At 38.8% G+C, this 12,028-nt stretch overlaps 1 protein-coding gene across 1 annotated transcript in view; it reads right to left on the bottom strand.

Moving 5' to 3' along the window:
* Window positions 1-8,773, bottom strand: part of PTPRC (protein tyrosine phosphatase receptor type C) — a 32,982-nt gene extending 24,209 nt beyond the window's left edge. The window contains exons 1-7 of the mRNA XM_059822169.1: window positions 8,582-8,773; window positions 8,148-8,283; window positions 3,842-3,937; window positions 3,454-3,480; window positions 2,871-3,008; window positions 2,002-2,088; window positions 598-630 (exon numbers count right to left, since the gene is read on the bottom strand). Of these exons, the coding sequence (XP_059678152.1) occupies window positions 598-630; window positions 2,002-2,088; window positions 2,871-3,008; window positions 3,454-3,480; window positions 3,842-3,937; window positions 8,148-8,283; window positions 8,582-8,773 (709 nt within the window). The remainder of the gene's footprint in view (window positions 1-597; window positions 631-2,001; window positions 2,089-2,870; window positions 3,009-3,453; window positions 3,481-3,841; window positions 3,938-8,147; window positions 8,284-8,581) is intronic.
* Between the last annotated feature and the right edge of the window lie 3,255 nt (window positions 8,774-12,028).

Genomic DNA, 12,028 nt, shown 5'->3' with positions numbered 1-12,028 from the left:
TAAAAAACTGTTTAGTCAAAACAGAAAATTTCCTTGGGAAAATAGTCTTTTAAATAATTCTCTAGTTCGGAAAACTAAAGCATTAAAAAGATGAAACATTCCAGAAACAGATTTGCTTTAATTTAAAATGTCAGTTCAAAGTGAAATACTTTGTTTTGACACATTGGATCATTTGTTTGAACAGAAATTTCAAATATAGTCTACTCCTGAAAATTAGAAAGGAGAAGTCTCTAATTCTGAAGAGAGGTAAACCAATGTCCAAACTTCAATTTTACTTCAGTTATGAATTGCAGTTTGCAGCATGTGATTATCAGCATGATGGGGAAAAAATAGAAAGGACCTAGTGGAATGAAGGCAGGTCTTTTCTGCAGTCCTGATATCAACAGCCTAGTGCAGAGCAACTTAACAGAACTGTAAATGGAGATGAGAAGACCAGAAATGTTAGTAACTTTAATCCTACTCTTCCAGAAATTGAAAACTGTTTATAAAATAACCTGAGATGCTAACAGATCAGTTTTACTGATCAATTTTCTGTATTTGAGTTTACGGATTTGGTCAAATTTCAGGACTGAGAAAAATAAGGTGTTTGGTTCTTACCACAAGGTTCTTCAGTTGGCACTGTGGGAGCTTCTATAAGAAAAGAAAACAAAATGAAGGTGTAGCTCAGCAGGTTTGGGTTTTTTTCACAGAGCATTGGAGGAGGGTGACTGGTACTGCCCAAAACTCTTCATTCAATATAGTCAATACAAGTTAATTCTATTTAGCACTCCACTCACGTTTGAAAGAGGGAAGAAAACATCAGGTACGTATAACCCAATTTTTTAACTAGTTATTTTAGGTATCATGTGTCTTTCATTATTTTCCAATGACATCACTGACTACAAATCAAACTGGTTGTTCATAACATTTCTGCATACAAAGTTACACAAGAATATTCCAAAATCACACATTCTCATAGTAGTATGATAAGCTATAGCAGTTTCCCAGGATACGTATGCTATAGAACAACTAACTGAACAGTATCCAATGTCACTAAAGAAACAAAATTTACCTATTTTTTGCACAGCTACTCTCACCTTTGGAAAGAGATTTATGCAACAGTACAGATCGTTTTACAACTACTTTTACACTGAAATACCCCAAAAGAAATTACGAGCTGGTATTTAGAAAACCTGTATGGAAGCTTGAGCAAAAAACTTCATCCTGAAAACACTTACTTAAAAAATACTAAGGTACAACTATTACCAAAAGAGCCTGATATCTAATTTTTTTCATAGAAGATAGGCCCTAGATTTGCATCCCTCCAGGCTGGGAGTCCTCCAGCTGAGTAGTGCCCCTAATGAGAGGGTAAACTGAGAGTGTCCAGTGGAGAGTTACCAAGATGGTTAGGGGCAGAAGACCCACAAGTAAAAGCTAAGCTCAGTCTGTCAAAGAGCTGACAGCAGCCTACAGCTACTTGAAGGGCAGTTACAAAGACGGCAAGAGTCCAGCTCCTGGATGTACTTTGCTCAAGCACACACATATATTTTACTGACCTGAGTAATTCCTTACAGCCCAATTGCAATAATAAAGTGTGTAAGTGCTTGCAATATTAGATCCCAAGAAAATGTTAATGCTGAGTGAAACAAAAGGGAAGCCACCAGAAAACAGAGAAGCACGCAGATCTGTGGATGTATTCATACTTTTTTGCTGCTTGGGCAAATTTCTGTGAATATCAAGAGGAGTACTGACACTAATTGACAGATTTACCCTCCTACTATGCCACTGTGTGGAAATAATTTCTATTTTTCACTTGCTTGACAAGTAGCAAATCTGGTATCTTTAATATCACTCATAAACTATTAATAAGATTCCTAAAAACACCCTGAAGTTTAATGCAGTTGTATGCATAATTTGTATGCTTAAGTTTGAGAAAAGAAATTCAAAACGAATTCCTTCATTCTAACACATTTTCTGTGCTTGCAGTATCATAATTGCCATAACTGTGTGCAAGTTTGTCACCTATTGTGTGAGTGGGGCTGATCCCAGTGTTTGCTGGCATGCTGACTGGTGAGATGGTGCTGTGCAAGGATGTTGAATTGTAATCATCTGCAAGGAAATAAACAACATATCAGCATTAAAAAGCAAAATTCATTATTTCATATGGCTATGTCATCAGAAATGTCTTACACAACAGCCCGTCTCTGCTTTTTTTTTCTTCTGGGATTTTTGTAATTTAGAGAAGAGTGCTGAAAGAAAAATCATGTTAATCTACCCAATAAAACAGAAAATGAGTATTTAAATAGAAAGCAAGCTTTTAGGAATGTAACACTTATAAGTGAATTTTGCAAAATACAAGGACAATTGTTTTGGTCATTATTTAGGCATCATCCATGATGGAGTCAACATAAAAATAGCATTAATACTTGTGAACTGGGAAAAACTAAAACATTTTGCTATGTTCTTACAGTAAAACCCAATTATGAATAGTGCTTGTGCTCTTTCAGAAACAAGCACTCCCACAGTGTTTGTTTGCCAGATCACATACCTTGCTCACTGTATTACTTACTGTATCTCAGTATTTACCTCCCTGCTTATAAACCACTGACAGTTTTCTACATTCTCTTTCAGGTCCATTCCTATTGCCCTTGCTTTGGCAACAGCCTCGTTGACAGCAGCTGGCATTTTGATACTACTGTGATGACTAGAAGACTTGGCCATCAGATAACAGATCCCGGAAATAATTCTGGTATTGCCACTACACCAAATTGCAGATACCTTTTTCTATTTGATGAACCATAAGCTGGAAAAGGCTACCCTGAGGCTGAATTACTGAATTTTCCTCTACAGTTCAGAGAGCAGTGAGTGGCATCTAAAGGAAGACAGCAAACCTGATGAAGCGTTCTTGAAGGCAATGGGAGTGCGTGTGGTGAAGGCAGCCGTGCTGCTGCGTGGTAGGTTGCCGAGTCCCATGGTAGGGACGGAGCCTGGGTGCGTGGAGAGGTATGTGTTGTCTGTGGGAGAGACACCTGTGATAAGAGGTACAGCAGTTTCATTAATACTTCAGAAGGTGCCCGGTCAAGGAGGGACACAAAGCTGCACACAACACAGGACTGCTGTGCTGGAGCGCTCTCGTGAGGCACTGTGAATTTGTTAGTAAGCAAAAGCACACTGAACGCTCAAAGTGTTAGGGGGTCCAATAGGTACCAGCTGAACATCAAGTAAGTATAACCCTTTTTGGCACTGACCGCACCTCTTTCACACTAAATGTTGTGTTTTAAAATATACTCAAATTCATGACTCAAAACCAGACTTGTCTGATATTCTTGCCTCTTAAGACAGGCTATTTCATTTCACTCGGCTGAATGAAAAGGTATTACACACTGCGAGATAACTGTGCGCAGGAAAAGGGAAGAAGAAATGATCAGAAAAAAAATCAATGCAGTTCTGTCATGTAAATTAAAAGTTTCTTACCGCCTTCAGTCGCTGCTGACTCAACTCCTTAAAAACAGAAAGAGAGAGAGAAAGTGTAAATTAAACTTTTAAGGAATTAAACACAATCATATGCCAAAAATATGAAGAGAAACATTCCTTCCGCCCAACTATCAGCTGAGCTTTCCCCAGGAAATTACACATTCTTAAGTAATATTTAGTGGCACGTAGCAACAATCAGACCCCCAAAATGTTGAGCATATGATATGTGGACTGATACTGTCCACAATAAAAATCACTTTTCCTTGAGCCAGGACTCTGTGCTGTGCAGCCTGAGGGGTGGAGACAGCATCAGGAAGGCTGCGGTGGATGCCAGATCAGCTGAAACAGGAGAAGAGCAGCAGTGCTGCAGTCCTGAATTCACCGTTACCTTCAGTGTTGCCTGGAGGTGAGAATGATGTGGAGCGTGCAGGTGGAGGTGACATAAGGGAAGGAGAGCTGGTGTTTGCCAGATTTTCATCTCCTGCTGCACAGTGGGGAAAAAATATCATCAGGTGAGCAATGCATGAAAGTGAGAAGTTCATCTATAGTAGAAAAAGACCAATAGTTTGTATGGGTTTCTCTGAACCACATTTCTCAGGACAGATTTGACTGGGGGGATACTTAAACGTTTTCATGTTTAACAATGTATTGTGCAATACCAAAAGCTAAAACTCTCAAAAAGTGTACAAGCTGTGGTGACTTGTCACTGAATGAAGAGTGACTTTATTGCTAAGAAGAGATACCAACACTAATTCTGTTGTCAAGAAAAATCCTACCTGTCTATAATGCTCACTATACAAGAGGCAGAAAGCCAAGCCTCGGCATTCCTGAAAGCCGTTTACTTTCCCTAATACTAACTTCTAAACGGCAGCACCCTTCCTGGACCATCCTGCTGATATTTAAGAATCTCTCCAAATAAGTCTTATCTTCAGGTTATAAATTACCTCCTGACTTAAGCTAGGAGCTATGATCTTTTCACACCTATAAAAACAAGCCTTATTTTTACACTCTGCTTTGAAATCCCAACTCAAAACATTTTGTATTTGTGTAATGTAAAATTTCTGTTGCAAGAAAGAGAGACAAAAATAAATGGCAATGGCTGGAACCACAACTTTGTTCTCATCACTATATCTTTTACTCATTTTGAAGATTAGAAGCTTCCACTTTGACATAAGAATCCTGAAAGCCATCCTGAAAACATGCCTGTTGCCTCAGGACATCTCTCTCTAACACGGCCTGCTATGCTTTCAGCAAGGAACAAACTTCCACTTGTTCACATATTCCTTGTTGTGACTGTCCACAAACTCATCCGCCCATTGGGCTCTTCCTTTCTCTCCCTTTTGCTACTAGTTCTTTCCCACTATGTTTCTTTCCTGGATTTTTTTTTTTTTGGCATGTATGTTTTTCAGATAGTAATTCACTGTTTATAATTTCTCTGTTACTTCAGCTTCCCTACATGGTACTTCACAACTATTGTAGCTCTACTCTTTTGAAAATAAACTCCTTCAACCTTTAAAACAAAAGTGAAAAACTGCAATACTTATGAAGGATACATGTTCTGTTGCCCTGGTCATGTGCCAGGGTCAAAACCATGTCTCTCATCTCTGACACAGAACCTCAACAGGCAGATCTCCTGTGACTCCAAAGAATTTCTCCTTATCAACCCAACAAGCAGCAGCACACGTGTTGGCTGCTCAATAGCTGCCGTGGATTCTGCACCCTGTATGGACAGTTCAGAAGACCAACAACTGCCGTTGAAAAACACGACCAGTGACAACAAAGTAACCTGTGGAGAGTGAGCAATTTTTTTACACTCAGAACTGTCATGAAATGTGTATAAGCCATGATATAAAAATGAATGTAGACAAAAGCTAAAATTCTGTAAGTACTTTTCTAGTGAGCAGCTGAACTCGTTGTGGACTGTGCATTATTCAAGATTTCTTCCTACAAATTAACATTTGGAAAAAGCCAGTAGTCTGATATTTTAAAGGAAATATATAAACAGAAGTCAGATGAAGCCCAGCTAAAAATAGTAATGCAGAGCTACCTACTTCATTCTTCATTTACAGAAGTGGAGAGGTGTGTTGCCTAAAATCTGGTCCATGAGATGAGGATATGGGCCTGCCTATAGATTGTCTGACACCATATGAAACTGTCAAAATAAAATTGCTCTTAATTTTAAGAATATAATCTGTAAAAAATGTAGTAAACTGACAACAGATTGAATAACACAGGTTTACAAGGCACTATATTAACAGTTTTAGTATGTTAACCCATTTATCTATACATATCTCCATTGAAACACAGCACCACATATACTTTTTAGAGCTACAGAATGTTAGCAGATGAAGCTTCCTAACCTGAGAGATGTTACAGATAAGAAACAAAAATATAGATGATCTTTTGAACTATCAATGTATCTTCAGCATCTGAAATCTCCAGTAAGGACTGGAATATTTATTAACAGCAATTGGATAATCTAACTGTATACATTAAAATGCCAAGGAACCTTGTAAAAGTTAACATGTATATTCATTCATATTTACCGCAAGCAATTAATTTTCAATGTACCTTCATGTTTTTTAAATTCAGTGTTTGAAAGCAGGCAGTTGGTCACTCTAAATTCCATAATATAATTTTTCTTTCTTCAACTGGCTTATCAGCTGAAGAATCAATTATTCCCCATCCTTCCCAAATCTTACTTTGGTTCAGCACATTAAATACACCTCAAACCCTGAATTAACTTTCTGTGAGCATCTAGACAGATCAACTTTCACTTAAATAACTGTTTCCAAGAAAAGAATAAAAGGTACTCCAGAAAAAGTCCTAAATGAAACTCTGCTCAGAGATTAGTGAAACATTTAGAAATACTTTTCAAGCTATTTACTGATCTTTAATGCAAACATGATGGAGACAAAAATAAATACTTCAAGATTCCCTATTCCAAGTGAAGTAAGATAATAGGAGCAAAAGAGGGCTCACAAGGTTGCCACAGTGTTGTATTTCTGCTTGCCTCATTCACTTCCTTAAGATTCCTGTGAAAGTCATTTTCCCCATCCTCTCCCTTGTAAAGTTAAAGGAATAATGCTACTAGTTTAAATATAGTGTGAGATTTATTGCCCACTCATGGTGATAGATGCTAAATGTTACACACAATCATAGAACTCGAGGTTGGAAGTGACCTCAAGAGATTGTCTAGTCCAACTGCCCCGCTCAGGCCAGCATCAACTAGAGCAGATCACTTCTTAAAACAGTTTGGAAAATAATAGTCATAGCTTGCCCTTTTTTCCCTCCAAATAAGCACTGGCATTTTAACAGAATTTCATGGCAGTTTTATGTCCTCCGAAGCATTTCAAAGGTCTCTGGTCTTCTATGATTCTATTCTGTTCTATGATTTGTTATAGCAATGGAAAAGGATGCAGTTGAAAAGAATTCAATAGGTGGCACCAGAACATTAAAAAACTCCTCTCCAACAGCAAAGCAGATACATTTCCCCATATCAACTTATTGAGAGATGCTAGTTAACTGAAGGAAAATAAAGAAGGATCCCAACACACCAGACTGTGTTACTTCAACATTAATAGGCATATTTCTACAATTAACTTATTTTTCCCAAAATGTCCCACAGCTAACAAGTATGTCTGAGCTAACCTCGGGTTAAAAAAGTTAACCTCAAAGTCAAAACTGTCTGCTCATGTTTATGTTCTAAAAGTCAAAACTGTCTGCTCATGTTTATGTTCTAAAACATATCCCTGGAATCTTGAAAGCTGAAATTTAAGAATATCTTTAAAATTTAATAAGGATGTCCAACCCCAAAAAACATGCTGTGCGGTATAAAAGCCTGATGATTACCAAACTAAGCAAGTTGGTCTGGGTTTAAACAGGAACTATCCCAAACCTTTTCTCAAATCTTAAACTGCATCCAGTCATAAGATATTTTTGAGCTAGTATGCATAGGATAGGCTCGGATAACCCAAGTGGAAGAATTGAAGTATACAAAAAGTTCCCACTGCTGAAGGAACTTTTCTAAGCTTCCCTTTCCCTTCTCTTGATTTGGCCACTGTTTGGTTCCTGCTGACTTACCCGAAAGACTTGCAACCATCAGTAATGTTTGAGCAGGTCTGGCCTCTGCTTTGCAAAAAGATACCACAAGCACATCCCACGGGGAGACAGGAGCTTGGCTAATTGCTTTCATTCCCTTTCCTCTCTGGCTACCAGTTGGCAGAGTGCAGCTGCTGCTTGAAAGAAAGGCTTTAGATGGGATGACAGGCTGTCAATGAACTACGCTTGAACCGGATGAGCTGACCACTCTTTCTTCTGAAAGCTCAAAGACACACAGGCCTTGGGAGTTAAACATGGCACTACCATATTTCGAAGAAACCTTTCAATGTTCAAACAAGAAAAGTAAATGAAAAAACTGTGAAAGAAACCAGGACACAAAAAAAAGCCAAACACTTCAAAACCCCAGGGACAGCAGGCTGTACGGGTCACATTTGGAGGTACAGGAGCTGCTGTACCGCTGCTGCAGCAGTGACTCTGCACTTGCTTCAGTGAACTGTGGTCGCACCCGTATAAGAAGTTACCGCTCGCTGCTGTCTTCTCAGGAAAGACAGAATAAAGTGAAAATGCTTTCCATTTGGCAGGACCAAGTGACTCAACAGAAGACAACTCCGACCTAGGATATGTTTAAAGACGCTGTGTTCCAAGTAAGTCCAGGGTCTGATCTTCTTGAGCAGAAGGAAGGGCCAGCACACGTTTCCTGTGCACATGTGTTATTAAAGGAAACTCCAGCTGATAAGGTGGAGACACTGTTGAATCTACGTTAAGAGCCTAAAAACATTATCATGTTTATATGGGCAAAAATACATTAGCTGATGACAGGGAACATGCCGTTTAACTCCACTCTGCTGCCTAATTTGCACAGTGGGTAAAATGGACCTGTTTTTTTATTTTCTGCTGGGTTGGGCAGGGGACTGCACTTGCATGCCAGTGGCTCACACTGTCCCCTCTGAGCACAGGAGTGCTGCAGTATTGTATTCTTTGATGCACACAGCATAGAGAAATGTGGAAAGGAGGATCCCTTTCTGGTAAGACCGCGTTCGGTGTTTTATCTAGCATGGTGCCATACCAGCTGGCTCTTCACATCCAGCTGCACTCCACGCATCTTTGTCAGACCTGGGGAGGGGGCAGAGGAAGTAATCCTTCTTCTCAGCCTCGCATCTGCAAAACCATCGGCGGTCAGGTTTTTCTGCCAGGAAAAATGCTTAGTGATTCTGCAGAGCTGCTGCCCTTTTCCCAGGATCTCTCCACACTTCGGCATATTGGACAGACCCCAGCAACCCCCACCGAGCAGCACTTCACACAAAGCAGCTAGTGTAGGTCCAGATTCTGTCTTCCCTCTTTTTACAGCTGAATGGCACTGCTTCAGCAGGGTCAGGGCTCTTCACATCTGCACAGAAAGCAACAGGATGTGGTCTACTTGTTCAGATGGAGTAAAGCTCTTTGAGGGGGTCTTCTAGCAAACAGCACAGACATTAGTCAGCTCCACTGCAAGCCAATACTAAATTGCAAAAAAAGAACAGTTCCTGGTGGGAGGTGAAGGGTGAGTAAGGCAAGGAGCCTTACAAAATGCTGCCAGCCGCCCTTCTTTGATTTATTTTTAAACTTCAAGTGGGATAGGATGTAATTCACACGTACTTTAAGGCTCCCTTGTGCTGCCAGAACCAGCTAAAGGGACCTTAAAGTAAATGAGCATCAGGGCCAGAGATGTTACTGCTTTTTTTTGCTGCAAACATGAAATAAAGGGATCCATTGCTACTTTATAAATAAATCTGGGCAGACCTATAAATAGGCTAGCAAACATTTAAACATCTGAGTAATTCTATACCACAGAGGACCCCTCAAATTTTATAGGTAGGCTCATGTGTGCTGAAGTGCTTTCATAATCACAGACTGCAGAATTACACTTTCTTCTTTATCACTAACTCTGTGGAAGAAAAAAATAAAACTGTTCCCAGTTTCTGGAAAAACTGCTTTTTGAAAATTGCCTAAAAGTATGCCATATAAAGTTCACATTAAAAATATGTGAAATTTTACATGCTCTGAGTCAAGTAACAAATTACTTATTTGAGTTTAACATGTAGAAAGTTTTCAGGTAACTGGGACATTTCAGAGGGTCCTAAAAAAAATGCCTATGCTTTTGGCTGTTGAAGATGCAGCCACGAAATCAATTCAAAGTAATCCATAATCTAATTGGTAAAAATCTTCACAGCCTACAGCAATCATAGAAATGCTATACTGCATTTACTGCAGCTGAGTATGAAAACTAAATAAATATTAGAATTTCTATTCCCACAGGCAATATTTACAATATTTATTTAACCAGAAATTAGGGATAAAAAGTTGAAACTGTAAATTTTAATTCAACATAAATTCTAAAATGTTTTGATTGAGAAATGCCAATTATTTCCTTTTGGCATCAGGATGTAACATTCATTCTGACTCTCCAAATTTATAATTAAAATCGTTTCAATTTCAATTTCTCAAAATATCTCCTTTTAGACAAGTTCATTAATAATTGCCCCCTATAGTGGCTCCTTAACACACTGCAGTCATCGCCTAAGAGCCCGATCCTGTCACTCTTTCCTACCACCTTTAATCTTTGGTTTAAGTATATATCTGGGGAGCCAAAGGCTTTTTTGTTCCTGAGATACCTACCAGTGTTCAGACCTGAATTGTATTGTGGAAGGCGTAGTCTTCCTGCAAACCACATCTCAGGAATAAGTACAGGCCTACAGTACAGTTATACATGATAGGATGTGGTATTATTTTTTTAATGAAAATTGACCTTTGAAATTAGTAGTGCTTGTTCTTGGTTCCCAACATCTATGACCCTCTCCTTGCTGTCCAGCTTCCAGGGCAGGAGTTGTCTCTCTCTTTCTCAATCTCAGAGTCAACTATAAGCGTTAAGCAGCATTTACAACATCAGAGAAGGCAAAAAACTCAAATTAACCAGCAACCAAGTACAAGGGCAGCAGCCAGAAGAAAGAGATGGAATTAAGAATTTATAGCTGGCAGATCCAAGGAGGAACACAATGTTGCAGGCTCAGGAAAGAGGAGGAAGTACAAACATCAAAGTTTGTCAACATTCATCAGCTAAAACAAATTAATACCAAGCATAACTTCTGCTAACATACAGAACCTGTCTTAAAGAAAGTATAAGAAGAAAAGCACAAGAAAAATACTGAAATAGTATTTTTTTCCTCAACTAACCTGAAATCATATTAAATATTTCTGACCATTTTAAAAAAGGAATTTTCTGATTCTGATTACGCAAAATAAATTTAAGAGTTTAATTTTTCCAGAGAAAAATAAAAACACAGAGAAAAACAGAAATTTCCCTCAAGAAATATTAACTTCATGGAAACAACATTTGTTACCAATGACATCTAGAATTTCTCAAAACTATAAACCTGAAGTAGAACAAAAACTAAAAGCAGCAATTCAAATACTTTTTGCCGTGTACACAGTTCTTGCAAACTTAAAATAAATATCCAGTATTATTGTGTATTTAGCAGGCAGAAAGAAGGTATTTCTATCCATTGCACTGCACTTTAAATGACATCCTCAGTCTTCATAGGAGGACTTTAACTACAGTAACCCACTTGTACGACTACAGCTAACGACGCCTTCGCTGCTCTGTGGTTTCTCTCATGCTGTTTACTTCTGTTTTTCTTCTACAGAACCCTACTCAAAAGGAAGAGGGTGCAGCATACTGTGGTTTAGAGCTTAAGTGCTTCCAAATGGTGAAACTGAGTTACCATAGCACCCACATGCTCAAGCAATCAGACCTATCTTAGTGCTAAACCACAACTTCTCTAGTGCAGTCATGAAATTTCCCTATTAAACTCGTTTTCACCAAATTTGCATTTGTCATTATTTTTAGTTGTATAGGTTCATTAATATGATACAGTGGGGGGTGGCAATCTTTGGGATACAATCCAGGCTGTTTTGCAGGGAGTACTTGTCACTGTCTGAATTGTCTGCAAGAGGGAAGAATATCAAACGCTGATGTAACAGTTACTTCAACTGTGAAACACTGGCTACTATCCGCAGTCATTAAGAAACACCTATACATAAGGAATGGAAGGCTGGCTGTGATACTTGCTTGGAAATTTTGTGCTACTTGCAAAAGAAAAACCGTGTTAATGTTTGCTTTGCCTTTTGTGTATTTTCAGTATTTTTGCATGTATACAGCCAAGTGTCAGACTCACACGGATTCCGTGCTAAACTTATCTGTTGCCAAGGGCCAGTGTCGCTAACTTTAGTTATGACTTTTCTAGCCGGGCTGTACCTTCCTTGATCTTTCTTTCCCACATCTACCATGAGCAGAAAGAAACACTTTCTCCATATTGCTCTGCTTAATGATACCAACAGGCTGGTTCTGGATTTGCTGAATGCATATCGTTTATGGCAAGCAGAAGGAGAAAAGAACATGCAACTATTACATTGTCCTCTCAATTCCTACTCCCATGTTTTTACAGTTGCCACCTCTATTAGTCCTGGGGAGCTATTG

Source organism: Gavia stellata, chromosome 10 (genome assembly GCF_030936135.1).
Source record: "Gavia stellata isolate bGavSte3 chromosome 10, bGavSte3.hap2, whole genome shotgun sequence".
Taxonomy (NCBI): Eukaryota; Metazoa; Chordata; class Aves; order Gaviiformes; family Gaviidae; genus Gavia; species Gavia stellata.
The sequence above is the reverse complement of the archived record's forward strand: the minus strand, read 5'-3'. Positions and strand labels throughout refer to the sequence as shown.